General features: G+C 42.3%; 1 protein-coding gene across 1 annotated transcript in view; it reads right to left on the reverse strand.

The window, feature by feature from the left end:
* grid1b (glutamate receptor, ionotropic, delta 1b) overlaps positions 1–9,778 on the reverse strand; it is a gene marked incomplete at both ends in the record, with an annotated part of 214,449 nt that extends 204,671 nt beyond the window's left edge. Inside the window, 2 exons of the mRNA XM_083686971.1 lie at positions 6,721–6,876; positions 9,700–9,778. Coding sequence (XP_083543097.1) covers positions 6,721–6,876; positions 9,700–9,778 — 235 coding nt within the window. The remainder of the gene's footprint in view (positions 1–6,720; positions 6,877–9,699) is intronic.
* Between the last annotated feature and the right edge of the window lie 11,438 nt (positions 9,779–21,216).

Genomic DNA, 21,216 nt, shown 5'->3' on the forward strand with positions numbered 1-21,216 from the left:
GAGTGTTGTTCTCCCTGTGGCATTAAGCTGCACATGGGGAAAGCAGCCAATGAATGACAGGGAAGGGTGTGGTGGGGGCAGTGGGGGGGGGGGGTCCTGCCAAGCAACAAACTATAGTCCCTACACCCTAGAAGCTTGCAGATTTTAAAGATGACGCAACTTCCACCTTGCCTTTAAGAGGGCTGAGCAAATAACATGCTCATACTGCAGGACGCTTACAGTATACTGATCCAGCTCTTGTAGTTCTGTGCCTTGGGGTTGTTTCTGGACAGGGCCAGAATCATAAACAAAAAGCTCCTCATCTCTGTAATTTCACTTCCTGATGACCTTCACTTCTCTTTAGTCCTCATCAGAATTCATAATGGGTACTTCTTCATTCCATTGTTCTCTGTAGTCCTATTTTAGAGGTTAGCGATGACCCAAGAAGCTTTCATCTTTCATCTCAATCCAAATATCTTTATCACTGCCAGTCAAAGTAACTGCAACCCAATAAAGATAGGGGACTGGTATCATAAAAGAGCCGGCAAACATTTCCAAGTTTAAAGCCCCAAAAAACATATCTGCGATCTTCAGAAAAGATGGATGGCAGAGATCATAGATTGTAATGACATTTGCCAAGAAGCTGTTTTTCCTTTGAAAACTGTCCCCAGATGAAATCACTGCAACCTCTGAAACTCTTTAAATCTCATCAGCCCCGTAACTGCCAGACCAAATATGTCAGATTTATGTGCCGCTTAGATCTTGATTCCTATGAAGAGCTGTTCCTGGAAACGGTGTGTAAGATCTCAGTTCCTCTCATGACTAAATTCTGGTCCCCATCTAGTTCATAGAGAGGAGGTAAAGTTGTTTCCAATGAAAAAAACACAGCGAGGGTACTATGTTAAAACCAAGACATGCATTACAGTAGAAGCCAAAGGTTGATTGACTTCAGTGACCTCACTGGTGTCAATAGTGAGGTGGTGGTTAAAGGGTCAAGGGTCAAATAAGCTCTGATGAAGGTCACTATGGATAGGGCATAGGTGGCTACAGGTGTGTTCCTCATTGCATACCTCCATTCCTCTGACTGAGCACACTCTGTACGTATGCAGAGGAACGTCACGTGGCATTTTGGTTGTGCCGTAAGCTGTTTGACTAAATATTCATGGGCCTAAATGAAAGGGCAAAAGTACATTTATTTCCCAATCTTCCATGACAGGCAACTATTCCATGGTGGATCTATGGCATGGCCCAGGCTCTTAACCGTGGGCCTGCATGATCAGTTATGAGCAATGAAGGGGATATATAGGTACTTTGCACAAGCACTTTTACATGACTAAAGGTAATTCCTAATGTAACTGTGATATTTTTGCCATTTCCCTCAAGATGTGAAAGACATTAACATCGACAGCTGTCAATTTATAAAGAGTGATCTGATCAGTATGCTACCACTGTCTCCTAGTTAATACAGTATGACTCAGTGAAAGCAGCCTTAACAGGTGAAGACACCTATTTCGATGCTACATGGCCCATCCTTCACCACTCAATGCACCCACCTGACAGCTACATCGCTTCCCTCTGCTTTTAATTGCTGGTAGGAGGAGGAGAGAGAGTTTCACAGCTAGAAATGATTTAATGAAATGTAAAGGTTCTTGTTTTCGATACAGAATTAACGAGGCTGTGACTTGGCCGTTTAATTAGTGAACGTGTGAGAGGAAGTGGAGGGAATGAAAGACTGATCTGACCTGTCTCTGCTGATTACAGCGAGGTAGCACTCTGTTTAGGTCTCACTTGCTATTAGCCGCTAGATTAACAACAAATAACACTGATAATAACCAGAGCAGAAATGTTTTCTTGGAAATGAGCGGTGCTATCGAGTGGTGGAAATGTATCTGCTGTTAAAGCGGTATTGATACAAAGAGGCTAATTGCATATAATCGTCTAAAAGGCAAAATAATAATGAGGCAATTTTCTCCCTAAAGAACTCAACTCCATTAAGAATTGAAATGATGATGGGTACCCTGATTCTTTCCAACACGGCACATTTGCAACAGTACCAACCATGGCAAACAGCCCCCCTCGCTGGGAGAGAGTTACAGTGTCTGCTAAAGTCACCTTGAAATGTTTGTCTCGGTGGTCCGCAGTGGCTAGGAGCAGGCGCCATGGTGAACTGCACTCAATAAGAGGCATCTCTCCTCTCAGAGAGTGGTGGCCCATGGCCAGCTCTCCCCAGCCCCTCTGAAATCAACAGTGCCTGTGGTTTAAAACCATCCCACAGTCCCGGCGGTTAGGAGTCCACTCAGACAGCCAGATATGTCAGTTCCACATACATGGAGCTCAGCCTCAGTCATCCCCATAGAGCATAGAGCTGAAAATTAGGATATCGAGAGAGAAATTGGCTCAGCTTGCTTTCTAATATTATACACTTTTCTTTTTTTGGGCCCACCTCTCCCCATCTTGAGCCACCTGACTCTCTTGGCTTTAAAAAATCACAAGTCCCTCCTCCAAGTCTGACTCATCTCTCTTCCTGGAAATGCAATATCACTGAATGACACTCTGTTTATCTATGATATACTTAAACGAGTCTGTCCTAGAGACTGGGAGAGGTGCTCTTACTACTTGCATACTGCAGTCAACTACTGTGAATCATAGCAAAGTAGGTGACATGATAACCTATAGACTTGCAGTGAATGGGTGGTTATCAGCAGAGCAGAACGGTGGAGAGAGTGTCAGTGACAGACAGGAGTTAAGCGAATGAACAAAGCATGCCGTGGGCACATCAGTAGGACAGCGGAGGGTAATTTGTCTGGGAGGAAGAAGCCACGGGAGCCATCACTCACAAGGGAGTTCACACTCATCTGATTCCCAGGTGTCCTGAAGGTTTAGTTTTTTTTCAGGTAACACACACACACACACACAAACATCAGCTCTCAGCAGGCTTCTGCACCCGAGAACCAGTCAAGCCACTAGGCATGCACAAGGTATTTTAATCAGTGTTTGCATCAGATGCCTGGATATGAACAGGAAAAGTCTGCAAATTAATTACAGTAGACGTCCGCCGTTTAAAGCCCACGGCAGCTAATGGATGAAGCTGCAGAGACACAGCGGTAGTATATCTTCTGGAGATCGAACTAGGCTTGCACTTTTGGATGTTTATCCCCACTCCTGCTATGCATCTCAGTTCTAAATTGCACCAGTCCGGGAGAATAAGTCAGGGGCAGCCCATGATTAATTCTACCCAATTGTTTCCTCTGTCATAAAATAGGCATCTTTCACACGCGCGCCAGGCAGCGTTGACTAATGCGGGCTCAGGGCTGGGAGCTGCTGCCAGCTGGGTATGAGTGATTCTCAGAGCTCACCATAGAATCACCAGAGAAAGGGTAGGGGAAGGAGATCAATCTCATCACACTGTGATCCTGATGTCGGCCTATTTCTGGTCCCATCTGAGTAGTGGAGAATGAGAGAGACAATTACACGTACTGTACCTCCACAGGGCCAATAAGAGTATACTCTTAGGAAAAAAAAAGCTTCTACCTAGAAAACAAAAACACTCTTTGGCTGTCTCTGTAGGAAAAACACTTTAAAGAACTCTATTTGATGTCTTAAAATATAAAATCTCATTCTGTGTAGCACCGTCTCTCTCTCTCTCTGGAAAGGATTCTATAGTACTTGAAACCAAAAAGCCAAGGGGTTCTTCAAAAGGTTCTTCTAAAGGGACATCCAAACATCTCACCTGACTTGTATCTGTGGTAGTGATTTCATTGCAAGTGAATCAACCTGGAGCATTCACTAAAACAGAATGGGTCGCAAGTGGAGAGATGGGTGAATGTTAGTCATCTATAATCATCTCATAGATAGATAAAAAGGTCATAACAATGAAATGCTTTTCACAGTCAGTACAATGCCACACTCAAAGCAGGAAGATAAAGTGTTTTGTGTTTTGTTTTCTAGTGGCATGCATATTCATGCGGTAATCATAGAAGCCGTAATCTAACAAAAGAACTCAATCAGAGAAAGCTGCTGTGAAAATTAACAGACAATGAGAGTTTATGTGTGTTGGATGCAGGAGAGGCTGGTGGAGGTGAAAATCGGAGGACGAGCTCATTGTAATGCATGAAATGGAAATTAGGAATGGTACCATTCCTTATTCCATTCCATGCATTATAATGTGCCCGTCCTTCGATTTCTACCTCCACCAGCCTCCCTTGGTGTGCTGGACGCAGGACCTTGGAGAGCATTCTGGACGCAGGACCTTGGAGAGCATTCTTAGAGGATACCCAGGGAAAAAGATAGTTGTCACACTAATCCTTGGGTAATTGAGCTGCTGGTTATGATAATAATAAAAAAAGGTAATTAGCCTAATTTGTTTGAGCCATTAAATAATTAGTACAGTATGAAAAAGGTTCATCATATCAAATCCAGAACATGCTTGGTCAATATAGCAAAAGTCAACATCAGAGTCAACAAAAAAATACCCAACAGTATTCTGAGCTAAGACGTTGAATTGTACTCTACAATTGTACTCGCCTTTTTCCTGATGCTTGAGAAAAATAGTTTCAAAGGCATCAAATTCGAACATGTTTCAAGGATGAAAAACAACTCTTCCCTAACTGCATTCATTTATCATTAATGAGCTTACCCTGTTATAAGAAAACAAAAAATTATACTGTATCTGATATGATCTGTTTAGAACTGAAACAAACAGAAAGTATAACTCTGAGAGCAAAATGTGTGTGTGTGTGTGTGTGTGTGTGTGTGTGTGTGTGTGTGTGTGTGTGTGTGTGTGTGTGTGTGCGTGTTTCTCAACTCTCTTACAGAGCCTTCTCAGCAGTACTGTACAACTGTGCTGTTGTTATTCTGTTTCCATCAGCAGCCACAGCAGGAGGGTTAAGGAAATGTCTCCTTTCCCTGTCCTCCAGCAACACAATATGGACATCCTTCTTCCAAGATGAAGGAAAGTCTGACTCTGCAGCATTGCCACTGCCCAACACTGATCATAAACAACACATACCATGCACACGCCTCCAGTCTCTGCACTTCCTTTGGCTGCTATTGGTCCCTAACTGTTAAATAAAACACCCCCAACTGGAACACAGAGCACTAGGCTAACATCTCCTAATACTCCTTTCCTTTACTCTTGGGGGGGGGAAATAATGGTAGCAGGTGACAAAAAGCAGCAGAGGGCTTAAATCAGCGACAGAGAGAGAAAGCCACGAGTGCTTCATCTCACGCCTACTCCACAACCCCCTGGGTGTCTTTGGTCATTGAGAGCAGAGCAGGCACTGAGCGCTGGGCTCACTTGACTGCGGGACACATCAGAAGGTGTGAATCCCCTGTCCCCCTACCCATAATCCTCCACACCTGGAGCTGTCGGTTGTGGTCTCAGAGGGATAAGGATCTGGAATAAGGAAAAAGGTCAAGGGGAGGAGGAAGTCATCGAGCCGCTCTCTCATGCTGTCCCATATTGATCTCCTTTGCCCTCCATGTCATTAATTGAAAGACTCTACTGTGACCAATTACTGATGATCTCCAATGGAAATGGAAATGTCTATGAAGACTTGCAAAGGCCACGCAAACCTACATGGGGTAAACATAGATTTTCATGAACGCCAGATTTATACAGATTATGAGCATGTCTTTGCGACTATTGACCTCCTCAAAAGGGTTGCAAAAGGTTAACTTGGTAAAGGTTGGTAAAGTATCAACATCAACAACGAAAACACACAAGGAACCTTAAGTCTGTCTTCATCCTTGATATACAGTAGGTGTTCTGTACATGTATGGACCACTGTCAAATAGTGATGACTTGTTGAGCATGTTTCATGAGCAACTCCTTGTATTCCTGCAGACTTACGGTTCCGGGCATGATGCAAGCCAAAGGTTGCTCATACTGTAGGGACACCTCCACTTCCACCTACATGGCCAAGTGTACTGTAGAAGTTGGATTGACACAGACAAGTGGATTTAACATTCAGGCTTAATCAGTGTGCTTGTTTTGTTGTCCTAAGGCAACAATACCTTCTGAGGTCAAACTTTTTTTCCACAAGGGAGTTCGCTTTCAAAGGTCACACCTTCACCCAAGCGACAGATGTACAGATGTTTTTTTGTTCGTTTTTTTAACAGTGGCGAATCAGCCTGTGAGTGAACATAAAACAGGAAACTGTGGATGCCTCTTTTATGTTTAAACAAAAAAGACATTCCAAATGTAGAACCTCAATACAAACTACAATGAAACGGCAGAGCCACGTAGCCTGTATTTGAAATATGTCTTACTCCATCCCCATCAAAATATGTGGAGAGAAACTGATAGCCCTTCTTCTCTGGTAAACAGGAAGTAGGCCTACAGCAACAGTAATTGTTGTCATCGTCTTCAATACAGCTATCAAGAACCCTCAAGCGCGCTTAAACAAATTAGACTTTGTCTGGCAAGGGTTCTCTAGTAGGCTACCTTATAGGCTACTCGATGGCAATTATGTGGAAAATTGCTATTGAGTCCTGCTTGACTCAATACTTCCACCTAGCTTTCTCTCCAAAGAAGACACTGCTGCTGCAGTGAGAGTCTTTTCGAGCATCAGAGAAGAGCTGATGCTCTCCTAAAAATGGCCCGTGAGAGGTTAGTTCCCTCTTGATAATAACTCGGCCTACAGACTCTGCATTTGAGGTAGGTGTTGCTACAGTATGAAATAAATATAGCAACGGAGAAGAACACTCGAAATCAGAACAATTCAACGACAGCCCACGTACCTTCTTGGACCGCCTGGAAAGGGTTGTTAGCCTCGATAAGTTTTATGGAGTGAGTGATTTTCTCGCTATGCAAAACGTCGTCGTTGAGACCTAGGTCCGAGACCGCCAGCTGGAAAACCTCGTCATCCCGCATAGCGTTCTCCTCGAATATGGCACCTGTTGAAACACACAATCATCGCATAATTTCAGGCATGCACTTCAATCAACATTGCAATCACAAGTTGCATGAGCAAATGCACACGTTTGATGGCCTACTGGACGTCAAAGAGAAAGGTTGATCGTATTTTGATTTGGCTTATTTGTGTGAGGATGTCTGCATAGTCTCCAGTCAATGTTTGGTAGGTGCATAGGCCATATAGATCAGTGGGCGGATAAGAAATGAATAATTTCCAGGCCTATATACAAAGTCTCCAGGCCTATATGCAAACTTTGGACCAAGCAAAGAAAGCATGTCGCAAACTCACGTCATAAGTGAACTGGAATCATTTGTCTATCCTTTATCAGCTATAAGAATTGGGTGGTACAACATTCATCTTACTATATCTAAGATAATAAGTAATTGGATAGGTATTTGTATAAGCCTATCACGGAGAAGAGGTCGCCTTTCGCAGGTGCAGGTGCAGGTGGTCGCGGAAATGGCCAGACAGGAAGGCTTGCGTTGATGTATAACTGGTATGTTCATCTTATTTAGCTGGGGATGAGAATGGCGCATCTGCTCATTCTATTTGCCAGTGATAACAGATTGGATTTCCAGGGTTTACGCTCGCCTCCCAGTGCAGGGCTGGCTGGATAACCAACGCCTCTATATCGGTAGGCTACATCACCCCGTAAATCATCCCCGTCAGGTGCCTAACTCATAGAACAGCCCTATTTCTCTTCTGCTTACGAAACAGCCTCCCATTTTGGCAAAAATTAGGAGTTGGAGTCTAAAAGGATACCGGAGTCATATCAGGACTAAGGGAGTGGCAGGCTTGGCCGGTCCCAATTTACGCACAATCACGCTATAGTGACACTGACGTGTTTTATGTCTGGAATCAGGACCATAACCGTCTCACATTAAAATCTTGAACCTCTACCAGATTGACATCGATGAGGAGGAACGAACCAAAATGTGCCACCGACGATAAACCATCACGATTGGACGAGACAGATGCTCGCGCAAGGGCTTGGGCCCGGTTGGAACACTGTCACATTCGATAGTGGGCAGTCGTTTAGTTGCCAACTCAGAGCCCCCTTCTACTGAAGGCTCCTCGGAGTTTTGCGCAGCAGACTGGGTAGGGAGAGTGAAAATATTTGAACCGCATGCGTCAATCCTTTAAAATGAACATAGTGTCCATCTGTGCACCATTTTAGACCTTACTCAACTCGAGAAGCATTCTCATAAAGTTCCTCATTAAAAATGCTTGCTTTTTTAACACGATTAATGATAGGCTACGCATACTCAAGGGTAAAGCCTGAGATTGTTTGCTCTACCGGCTTTGCACAGCAAGCCTTCTCTGACAATATCGCTGATACATTTATACGGGATGAGAGAACCCTACGGACATCAGAGAAACGTTTCGAAAACGTTATCATAGCAATATGCAGATTCATTTCCAAGCTTCGAGGTTGTGAGGTGGAGGTGGGTGACAAGTGCAAACCAACAAGTCTCAATGGCAACATCACAACTATTCCAACTTGCATACCTGATTCAGTTGTGAGCTCTAACATGTTAGACCATGCAAATACTATGCACTTGATAAATGCATCCTCGACAAAATGCCTGAGCCAACCTCCTGCTGAATTCCCAAATGTTAAATGCCTCAACTGTTGTCATGTTTGATGGCTTTATTTCGAGCAAACGACCGGCCACTGCAGCAATAGACGGCTTAGATGCAATAGACCAAAAGCCTGGACGAATGAACGATTATCTTAAACTGAAACAAAAACGCATGTGCCTCGTTTGTGTGTGTGTGTGTGTGTGTGTGTGTGTGTGTGTGTGTGTGTGTGTGTGTGTGTGTGTGTGTGTGTGCGTGCGTGCGTGCGTGCGTGTGTGTGTGCGTGTGTTTAATTAATTGCATTTGGTAAAAAAATATGACATTAGATGCATTGTAAAACAGTTCTTCATCTTGACCCCCTCCATCACCCCCCACCACCGACGTTGGTTGGTTGGTTTACCAAAATCTAAATTCAAGTTAAGTCAGATAACATAGAATTTGGCAAACCTGACCTTTTACCCATCGACATTGAGCAAACAGTTTAATTGGGCATCTATGGTAATGGCGTTCAGGACATAAGAGTAAACATTTGTCCCTTTGTCATGTATTTCCTTCACAGGCGTTTATTAACATTTTGCTCACGTTCAATTCAAAGTTCAGGCTTATAGCTAGATGGGGAGGGGGAGGAGAAGGAGAAGACAATCCTCTAAACCTACGTTAGGTTAGTTCGTTTGAGCTGATTAAATGAGTTAGGCTTTGATTTTATCGTGTGAATAATATATTTACACTATTAGGCTACTCGTGATTAAAGAAATGACACATTTGTGTTGCAGTTTACAGATAGTTTCAAAGAGCTTTTGCAAACCCTTTTATATATATATATATATATATATATATATATATATATATATATATATATATATATATATATATATATATATATATATATATATATATATATATTCCATATAACCAATCAATACAGACATCTTAGTTATAGCCATCTCATCAATATAACCATCATCATTTCATGGTTTAGAATTAAATTGTTTTTAAATTGTCTTGGCTCAAGGAATCACATAACGTTATTCACCGTATAGAGCGCTCATATTAGTCTTCAGTTAAACTGGGTCTTCATACTAACACACTAAAGATATGCTAATATCTTCCACCCCTTTGATTTCCCAAATCTTTATTTTTAACAACAAACATTGGTCTGTTTAATGAAAGCAATGGGCTTAAATCACACGTCCGTGTTGCAGCCCTCTCCCAAGCTCCTTACCAATGTGAATGATGGAGTCCGCGCTCACAGAATTGCATTGCAATATCCAAAAGGAAAGGCATATTATCAGCAATTCCATCTCCGGTTTTGGCTAAAGCAGCTCATCCACGGTCCCTCGGATGTCGGACAAATCCAAATAAGCAGCAGTGCGTAAAAACAGTAGTTCATACAACGACCGAATAAAAGCCGAGGACAAAACTATAACGAACGAGGAAAAATGTCAAGGGTTTCCGGGGGAAAACAAAGAATAAGTAAGTGGGAAGGGAGGTGACGTTTGGGCAGAAAAGGCAGGGAATAACTCGGCTTTTTCGGTGGACGGCTGAGAATCCGGCGCGCTCTCTGTGGCTCTCGCTCTATCCAGCGCTCGCGGAGTCTGAGACATAACAAACAGCAAACTGCGGAGGAGGGACACCCCCCTCCCCCCCCCCCCACGCGCTCTCTCGCTTGCTCGCTCTCTCGATTTCCCGACCCACGTGATTGCAGAGACTCTCTATCTACACCGCTAAGCTGTCCGGAGAAAGCAGGGAGAGATGGAATCCGAGCAAGCCGGAGACGGGGACAGCGATCAAGACATGCCCCTGAGGGTCGGTCTATCAGCGAACGCACATAACCATGGACCTGAGCCTGGAAAACCGAAGAATTCCCTGCATTACAAGCATATGGATGGCGCGCAAAGCAGACTAGCATTGCAGTGTAAGTAATCACTCCGGGCGGATAACTTCCGATTGATAGTTAGCCTAACTCTCATAGTGTACAAGGAAATACCCATATATTTTAATATGATAAGTCAGTTGCTGGATGGTAGTTGTAGTGTTGCTATTATAGGCTACGATAAAGCACGGGGACGGGGAGGTCCGTGTCTGCGCGTAAAACCTTACCACAGCTACAGGTTTGTAAGGGGATGTTATGAAGCGCTGAAACGCTCAGTTACATTTGGAAATAGTTGAAATGGCATGAATCTGAGAGAGCAGACTTGTGAGGAATGCCTCTGCTTAGCCTTCTTGCCTGGAGAGAACGCGCCAGCGCACATGCTGCTGGGGAGGGGATGCTACCTGCGATTTAGTTTGGAGACGGGGAGGTTAGATTGATAGTGGGAAGAGAGCAGATGTTTTAATAGTACAATTCGGTACTATTAAATTGCGTCTTTAGGATGTTTGTTTTTGCAACAATGGTCTTTTTATTTATTGGCATTTCTGAACATTGAGTGTCTCTGTCGTAGTGACAGTGTCATAGCCAACAATCAATATAATCAGTTATCAATAGACATTCTTTATCAAATAGTTTTTGAAGAAGGGGTCATGATGTTTATTGTATAATATTTGTATCCCTCGACAAAACTGCATGCAACTCCTCTTGCAAGGCAATGACCTGTTTACCCTCCAATAAGTTATGAAGAGATTGCACGAAATGAAATTGAAATAAGTTCTGTTCTAATGTTTGCTGTAGGGGTTCATAGCAGGCCTATAGGATGATTATGAAGAGCACCGTCGGAGTGAGCACATGAAACTCCAAAAGCGCAAGAACTTCCTTGGACGGCAATGATGGTTCTTAGAAGATTTCCTCAGAAAATACATGAAAACGTAATATTCTTAATCTTACAATTAAAGGATATTTCTTGCGACTGAATATGACACGGAAATGTCCCTTAATTGTTTGGCTAAGTCTATTTTTCTCGCGTGGAGATCTTCAGCACCACGGATCCATGGACAGCTCCGGACTTCACTCATTGCCCTAATCCGCTCACTGTCAGATGAAACAACATTTATATCGTTTAAGGAGTATACTATGCATTCTACTACTACTACTAATAATAATATTCACATTCATATTAATAACAACAATAATAATAATAATAATAATAATGATAGTACAATAATAATTCTCCAAATTGTATTCATTAGTAATGCCCTTTTCAACATTGTGGTGTATGGAGAGCCTACATGTCCAACGAAAAGCCTGAAAATGATATATACTTTCGTTTAACTCAATGTGTGGCTGTAAACATGTCGAGTGCGTTTTGACAGCATGATAGGGCCAGAGACACGGATGACAGAGTATGCAGTGAATCTAGATGTGTTATCAGTTGACGTTCACTGGTAGGGAAAGCGCGCCCGCAGCTGGACTCTGGTTACAAGTGGTTGCTGCAGCTTGCCTCCTCCAAGACGAAAAGGAGTGAGGGCGAGAGAAAACAGTTTTCTTAAGAAATTACGTGAGACCGATAGCACCGTGTGTGAGCACTGGGAGATTGCGAGTAATTCTCTAAAATGGATGTTGAACCAAAGCAGTGAATAGGCTTGTTCTTCCTCCATTCGCATGAAAGCGAAAAAGGCTTTTAGACACTTGCGCTTTTTCTTCAGTCAAATCCATTTCAAGTCTCGTCACTGTTTCCAAGGTAACCGAAGTTCACCTCTCCGTTGTACAATTCCCCATCACTCCAAAGAGGCTTTGCTCCAATTAAACTTCGGTCACAAACGAGCTTACTGTCACGTGAACCCCACCCCCCACCAAATGTTTTTTTTTACATATATATATATATGCCTACCGTTATATATTTACAGTTTGATATTTTGATTGATTCGTTTTTTCTATAACGTTCTTTTCACTTATCATGCACTCTCCATGCAAGTCACGCTAGGCTTACTGAACGGGATATTATCATGATATATGCATGCATGCTAATGTATAGCCTACAATATGCCTAATGTAGTCATTCAAATGAAAACCCAATGTCTTAAACTATGCTACATAAGGCAGCACACCGATGAGGTAACCTAAATAAGGTAGGCTAGACTGTTGTTCTTTGTATTCAATGCAAGCTCATACCAGTACAGACTGCAACACAGTCTGATATCCGTAGTGGGAGAGAAGACTTCATCATTTTGCAGGTTTGCAATACATCAAATACAGTTTTTTTTTAAATTTACAGACGTGTTAGGCCTTATGTGCAGTCCAGAAAACATTTTACTCCTTGGTTCTAGTCTCGATTCCTGGTTCTGTTTAAACCCCCAGCCGTCTAGGCTGTAATTGAGGTGCAAATTGCCCAGCTGTGAGGTCCCATATGTGCAACAAACAAATTGCATTTCTCTTATACATTGTCAAGAACTGTCAATATTTCAGACGCTGAGAAGCAATGAAACTTCATAATGATACAAGCTGACAGCACATTAAGCCCCTGAGCGATGACGGTGCAATTATGTTGTCTTATGAACAGGAATCATTGCCGGTACCAGTATGTTGATATTAAGTTGAGATGGTATGAATCTCTTTCAAGGAGAGAAGTTGATCTACAAGAGGAGATGCTGTCATATCATGATGAGTATGTTCCTAATATAGACCAAATAAAGTCAGTCTCTGAAATGTTTTCCAAAACAACCAGTGTGTTTTAACAAAAGTAGGACAATGTGTCATCAATTCTGTCCAGTTATCAATTGTATACAGTTACCAATGCTATACAGTTATCAATTCTATACAGATAATTCACTGTATGATATCATGAAAACAACACATTAACTTCACACTCAAAATGGAATTAAAGTATTACAGTATTTTAGAAAAAAAGAAAGAATCTAGAGACGACAAATACATGTTCATGTTTCAAGTTATGGACCTGATATCTGTAACTTGACAAACCACTGACCTGCTTCTCAAAAATGTGTCCTACACACCCACTGTATTATGTAAATGAATCCCACTGTAACAAAGTATTGCTCACTTTATTGGTACAATAAAGAATCTTGAAAACTGCATATGGGCGTGATTGTCTTTGATAGATAGACACTTTGGCTTTACTTTTGTTTGACTCAATGTTGTTGTATGGTCCTGAACCTAACCATAGAGAAGGTGTTGAGCCTGAGTATGGCCTGGAAGCTGCTACAGTAGGAAAGTGTCTTGGTACTTGGATGTCCTGGCCCAGAGGGACAGCTGCTTTGAGAGAGTAATAACTCAAAACCATACAATTCAATTCCAACTAAATGTAGGTCAGTGCTTTGAAATATATAAATGAAAGAAAATCTTGAAACAAATCAGATTTCTTTTTCTGCAAAGAAAAGAGGGAGAAAATGTTTGATTTCCTCCGTCTGAGTGTCTTATGAAGTTAAGTCAGTCAGATCGTGAAACTCAGTGAATACCCATGGGTGCTTCTTTTTTTTAAGACTATCCACAAAACAGAGACAGTCTAGCGTTGCTTCTAAAACCTCTGATTTTAGAAGCTAAAAAAAAAACCTCTGATTTTAGAGACAAATTAAAATAATAACTTCCAAACATTGATGTACCAAAAAAAAATTACAGTGTCCTATCTGATTTTCCGAAAGTGTACGCAACCTTCAGTCTAAAAAGGTACACAAGTAGCCTTGTGGAAAAGGGCAATAATACAGGTGCTCTTATTAATTCAATCACTGTAACCTTGCTTACAAAGAGGGTCTGTGCTTTAGCAAGTCCAGATACAACCCTGTACCAATGATCATTATCATTATCAGATCCTTTTAGTGGAAAACCAGACACACTTTAGTTCATTAGGTATTAGTGAATCGCTCCACAAAAGGCCTTCCTTTTAACAGACAAAACATTCATTAGATAACTAGCAGACACTGCAAAGAGGCAGGAATTACACTTCCACTTAATAACTCACAGCCTTATTCAATTGGCCGGTGCAGGCTCCGTTCTTGACACTTGAAGACATCCGTCAGTGGGTATGAGGAGAAAAGAAACACCCGGAACATCCAAACTCATTACTGGAAATAGGTCAGCTAGATACAGAGACACGCTTTCTGAGCCCAACCTCTCTGCCAGGCCTCTTTGTTATCAAAGACAATATGAACACATGAATAGTGTTCATTCACAAGCAAGAACAGGTGGAGTCCTGTGAGTAGAGAGGATCTTCATGTTTATTTAATGATCCGGAAACAGTATGTTTTGAATACTGGAAGTATACATTTACATACAATTGTTGGGCTCTCTGAACTACGAAAGTACATCCTGTATGGGACCGAATCGACAATGTGAAGAAGCAAGCGCGGCTTTAACTTGTCGATTTTAGTTTATCTTTTATTCAGTAAGATGAAAACATTGATGTTTCGATCAACCTGGCCTCCATCAGAAGCCTAAAAGCCAGCATGGCCTAAACAATGTTTTCACTTATTGAATAAAACATTCACTTTTGAATTGAGGAGCAGGAGTTGCACCTACTTCCCAATATTTATAACTTTATTTCAGCTGCGGCTTGATGGAAGTCTCTGGAAGCGAAGCACATTCTCAACCAACAGAATCAAATTAACAATGGCCATTTATAGAGTGGTTAAAGGTCCAGTATGTCGATTTTAGCTTTAAATAGTGCTAAATGGACATGATAAATCGGTAGCCATCAAGGAAAGAGATCACATGATGAAGAACTTTCAGTGAAGAGTGCTGTATTAGTCCAAACAAAGTGTTTAAGTGTTCTTAAAATCTGGTGTCAGGAGGACACTGACCCTTACGTGCCTATTTCACTTTTGGTTTGCAAGGACATGCACATGTTTGGCGCTATTCGAAAACGTAGCATATGCACATTTTCAAATATTCAGTGTGGGCAGCTGGAGCAGCAACATGAAAAACTACATGCTGGACCTTTAAGTCCTGTACAGTAGTATTCTGGTATCATGCTTTCGGAAAAGATTCAAGGATATACAATCTGTAAGCGGTGTGGATTTATCAGCCATGTGTTATCACAGTGGGGCATTGCTTTAAACAAGCAACTATGGCATTGCTTTAAAAAAGACCAGTATGCTCCAAAAACAGTAAAGCATGTACCAGCTACTGTATACTGTATGCAGTAAAGCATGTACCAGCTACTGTATAGAGGGGCTAACAGGAGACAGGCTTGTAGTTAGCACTGCCTGTATTCTGAGACGAGACCTGTCCGTCACAGCCAGAACCCCCACCACCCCTGACAGTCAGGCTTCTCCTTGGGAGAGCACCGTCGTCAACATCCCCGGGCCGGGGATAACAGGCACAGCTCTACCCCCTCGTCCCCTGCTCCCCATGCCACTGCTCAGGCTGTCAGAGTTGGCTGTATCGGCTGTCTGCTGCCTACCTGGGGCCCTGTGGATGGCACTGCAGAGAGAGTGAAGGACCAGATAAGAGATCAGACACACACACACACACACACACACACACACACACACACACACACACACAGACAGACAGATGTGAACGCACATACTGACACACTCACACACACACACACAGTCACATACACACACAAACACACACACACACACACACACACACACTGCCTGTCATCGCTCAGAGTGGAGAGGGGCCAGTGGGGGCCCACTGGAGGGGGGGGCAGCACGTCTCTCTGACAGCACCCCCTAGTCCTGCTAATTGATGTCGGGGGCCTGAGAGGATAAGTAATGGCTGGATTATGCACCACTTTAGGAGCGGGGCTCTCTTGGCAGACTGTGGCCGCTGCACCGCCACAGCAGCGTCAGAGGCTGTGGAATGGACCCCTGAAGGTTCTGATGGACCCCTGAAGGTTCTGATGGACCCCTGAAGGTTCATTCCACAGCGACCGCTAAAGACCGATAAGATAAGTGTGTGGCTCTGATAATAATCTCTATGGATTTGGAAGATGAAATGTGCCCCCTGTGTTGTATCGGAGCAATTAGAGAGGTGTTACGTGTTATTATGGAGTCAGTAATGACCGCATTATGACAGTGTTACGTGTGTAACTGGTAAACAATTAGATGGTTTAGACAGATAGGTGACGTGGCATAGCTTGTTCTTCATTCACACTGTAAACAAACGTATCACAATGATGACCTACAGTATCTAATTGCAAAATCACAATGACCTCTCATTCCATTGTCTAATAATATCAGTGCATGGTCATATGTGTGTGTGTGTGTGTGTGTGTGTGTGTGTGTGTGTGTGTGTGTGTGTGTGTGTGTGTGTGTGTGTGTGTGTGTGTGTGTGTGTGTGTGTGTGCGTGTGTGTGTGTGTGTTAATGTATGTATGTGTGTGTGTGTGTGTGTGTGTGTGTGTGTGTGTGTGTGTGTGTGTGTGTGTGTGTGTGTGTTAATGTATGTGTGTGTGTGTGTGTGTGTGTGTGTGTGTGTGTGTGTGTGTGTGTGTGTGTGTGTGTGTGTGTGTGTGCGCGCGCGCGTGTGCGATGAGGGATGAGGGGATGCCGTTGTTAATGATGTGAGACCGTGTCTCATATAATGTGTATACATGGAGTTGCGGCCACAAATTGCCACAGACCTTCCTGTACCCAATTGATCTCTAGATGAGGTTAAGGGTGTCTGCTGATAACAGGCTCCTGTGACGCCCACTATGACAACAGTACAGTACGCTACCATGATGGAGCTATACAGGACGCTGTTTGTCTTTAGCATCCCTTCTATTTTTAGGATTACAAACGCTGATCCCGATCCCACACACACTGACCCCTTACAGGCAATGCAGTCTCTCTCTCTCTCTCTCTTTCTCTCTCTCTCTCTCTCTCTCTCTCTCTCTCTCTGACTCAGGCTCTGATGGAGTGCTTTTTGCAAGACAGGCGATGTCAGAAAGCGCTAAAGAGAGGGGTCGTGAGAGAGAGAGGAGCTGGAAACTTTAAAAGGGGCGAGTTGGAGCCAAAATGAAGATGATTAATCAGAGGAATAGTGGGCTGCCAATGCGCGCTCATGTAAAATGCCTGGAGGAGAGAGGGGAAGTAGGAAACAAAGGTTCCATTAGAGGCTGGCATAACAAAAGAAATGAAACACCGTAGCCATCCATCTCCACCTCAGGGAGCTTCATAGAGAATGGAGATGGATCTACGGTAACAACCTGGGGTATTGGTTTGGAACTTTAACAAATTCATAGATGCTAAACGCTAATGCAATGATTGACAGCCTACAAGGACTGGGGAATATAAACAGCAGTTGTTAAATGTAATGTATAGGCTACAATATAAGATATGAACAGCAGTCAAGGCAGGAATAGATATTGAGTGGGTGAAGTTGTACTGTGGCCTTAGGGTGATTGATTTAACAAAGTAAAGGAGTAGACTGAATGTCGGCTTCTCTACATGGTATTGAGGTTCATTGCTGGATCATAAACGTGATTTAGTCAACAGATAAATGTTAGAAATCTCAAACTATCATTCAACTTCAGCACTCAACAGACATGTTTCCACTATGTGAAAAGCAAGTGGAGTAACTGGGAAAATTGTAGACACAAAGACAAAGGAAATGCTTCAAAATGCCAAAGGCTAACGCAGATCTCTGAGAATTGCTCCCCGCTCGTATTTGGCAACCACTCTTTGTCGTTGTGTGTGTGTAGTTCACTCTCTATTCCTCTTTTTCTTTTCTTCCTCTCTTTCTCTCTCTCTCTACTGTATGCGCCTCCCTGTGTTTCAAAGCCTGTTCCTCTTTGCATGCCTCATGGCCATTGCTTTTAAAAAACGATTTTACCTCATTGGCTTGCTGCTCTCTCTCTCTCTCTCTCTCTCTCTCTCTCTCTCTCTCTCTCTCTCTCTCTCTCTCTCTCTCTCTTTCTCTCTCTTTCGCTCTGCTGTCTGGGCACACAAATGAGTTTCACCATTCCATCGGCCATTAACCTTTCAATCTGATGTGTGCACAGAGAAAATGTTAAACCCAAAAGGAATTAAATATCACAATTTAGAGGATATTACATTTTTCATTCCCAAGCTTTTGACAAATCATAAGACAAAAGATGAATAATAAATCATGTCATCGTGACCAGGTGGACATGTCTGTGGCCTAGTCTTCTCATAAGCATGGGCAGTACTGTGTGTCCTTCATATAGGCTTTATAATTAAGAGACAGGCAGAATATATAATGACAGCATAACCCACAGATTATTATAGAAAAGATGAGCAACAAACGTAATGACTGAACGTCATGCTTCCTGAAACTACGTATGCGACTTCACATTGAGCATATGTTTGATAAGGCTCTATTCGCACAACACTCCTTTATACATCATTAATCATAAAGTTCTTTTCATCATGCACACTGTTAAATTGGAAGAATTAGAATTAGAAGAATAGCTCATTAGATGAGAAGAATACATTTAGTTGAATGTCTCCCATCTTGAGTAGCTCAGTGCTAGCTTGCTATGCTACACATACACCATGCATGAGTGCTGTATGATCTACAAAGAATCAAAGTGCTCTTTGTGTTTCCAGTACCGAATAGTACATTACCCTCCTTCAGTGTAAGTCTGTCCGAGCAGAGAGAGGTTTACCATGAAGATATGATATCTAAAAACAGTACATTTACCTTGCCTTCCCAATGTGAAAAAAAGCTATTTTAATAAACTGCCATCTTATTGCTGTGTGGGGGAAACATTGTTGTTTGAAATTCAAGTCTTGATAACTTGACTAGGATAACTTTTTCATATGCGTTGCATTTGGTTGCAATAGCATGAATCGGAATATGAAATTACATTGTCAACAATCCATCACAGTCTCCCTCTGTCTAGTATTTTCTCTTTAGGGTTGAGATACTCATCTCTTGTCTTTCTTTCATCTTCTCACATAAAATACACTACACCAAAGATACTGTAACATTACTGCTGACTGCTTACATTGAGCAAATATTCTATTCTAAGGTTCTCTGCTTTAGGTGTATCACAGGGCATAGCCCACTGCACTGTAACGCGTACTGTACTAGTTAAAAGGCCTATAACAGCAGTGGGTCTTGTTAAAGGCAAATATGTACAATGTTCACTATCGTCAATATTTCAAGCCCACAATGAATGATTCATCTCTATTTGAAACTGTGGGTTGGTAGATCGTTTGGGTCTCCATGGTGAAGTCAAGTGTTCTCTTCTTTCATCATGTGCTCAACAGTGCCAGACAGACTCCAGCACCGCAGAATGCACCAGTGCTTTAGTACTTTTCTCTGTCAGTTGCTATCAATCTGATGGAAAAATCCCTATTAGGCTGTGGAGTACTAAACATTTAATGGAGCATAATACTAGCATAGCATTTACAACTAGCTCACTTATTCATGTGTGATGGTGCCGCAATCTTTGGGGGTATGTATTGATATTGTACAGTTCATGACAAGTCACATCCTCTATGAAAGCAGGGTCTGACCCATATAGAATAGAACAGTGAAAGAGAATTAATACATAACAAATAATATATATTTTGAAATATTTTAGGTGATTCGACACCCCTTTCCAGGTGAACCCTGTCCTGAGGCAACAATTAGCCAGTCATCAACTGGACACATGCTACATGCCCTCTGGGTGTGGGACCTGTTATCTGTCCTCTTTGCCTGTCCAGACCGTTAGCACTAGCATTGGAGGACCACCATATGGACTGGAACCAAGGGGCCACAGTTGTTGGATACTACAACTGAGGATGAGTTTGAGCTGATGGTGGCTGACCAGGTGAATGACGGGAGGATGGTTGAGGCAGGTGGACAGGACTGATTCAGGAAGGATTCTCTAAGAGTAGAAGCTGGAGAAGGAAGCTGCCGTCATCAACCAATCAACACCAAGAAGAGAAGAGTATCGAGGGCAGCCAAAGCCTCCACCATCTCCTGACTTCTCCTTCTGCCTGCCAAGCTCCCTAACCCTCCCACAGGGACACGTGGACTGATATCTATCATCTGTCTAAGATGGTAAAGACACTGCGGATGACTGTGTCTGTTACTTCTAGTTTTACTATACGCTTTATTTCTTGACCACATCGATATGCTATTAAATATTTGCACATCCATGCCAATATTTGGCTTCATTATTTATGCTATGTGATATTTTCATTCTTAGTGACTATTATTCAATGTGTAGCTGAATATATAATGGCATTGTGTTGCACACAATAAATGTAGGTACATTAGGACTCTATGTGAGGACAATACATGATTTGTTTATTCTCTGAAATCTTAATTATTGCAATGCACTCATACACGTGATCTCGGCTTTGATTATAAATATTATATTAGGTTTCTGATAGTTAAGCAGCATACAGTAGGCCCCAGCATACACTGGTCACCTGGGAAAACAGCTATTATAAACGGAGCAAGTTTATTCCCCAAACCTACTCCTTTATTGCTTTAATAAATTGTTGCTTGTTTAACTTTTATTATAGGCTTATTTAAGCCCAAAACATTGACAAATCCATAGCTGTCCCTATGGAAATAATTGATTGGTATCCACTTCTGTACTTGGTTGAACAAACTGCGTTATGCCAAGTTAAGACATCTGAAATGACCAGGCTAATGTTGTAGGCTACACCTTTATTTGCTTACAGCACTTCATTCAAATTACATTTCCAACTTGCATCAAAGTACATTTATTGATGGGATGTATGTGTGCACGTGGAATGATAAGTCTATCGTGCACACTCAGGCAGCTGCTGTATAGGCTTAGCATGAACCACACAGTTTGGGTACAAAACAATTGCAAGCCTTGAGAGAACTAGATCTACACAGACAAGCTGTCTACACATCGAATTGAGCAAATGCTGCAACATACTCAGTTTAACTAATCTGGAGCCATTATCTTCATTGCAAGGTGTGG

Source organism: Argentina silus, assembly GCF_951799395.1.
Source record: "Argentina silus genome assembly, chromosome: 16".
NCBI lineage: Eukaryota > Metazoa > Chordata > Actinopteri > Argentiniformes > Argentinidae > Argentina > Argentina silus.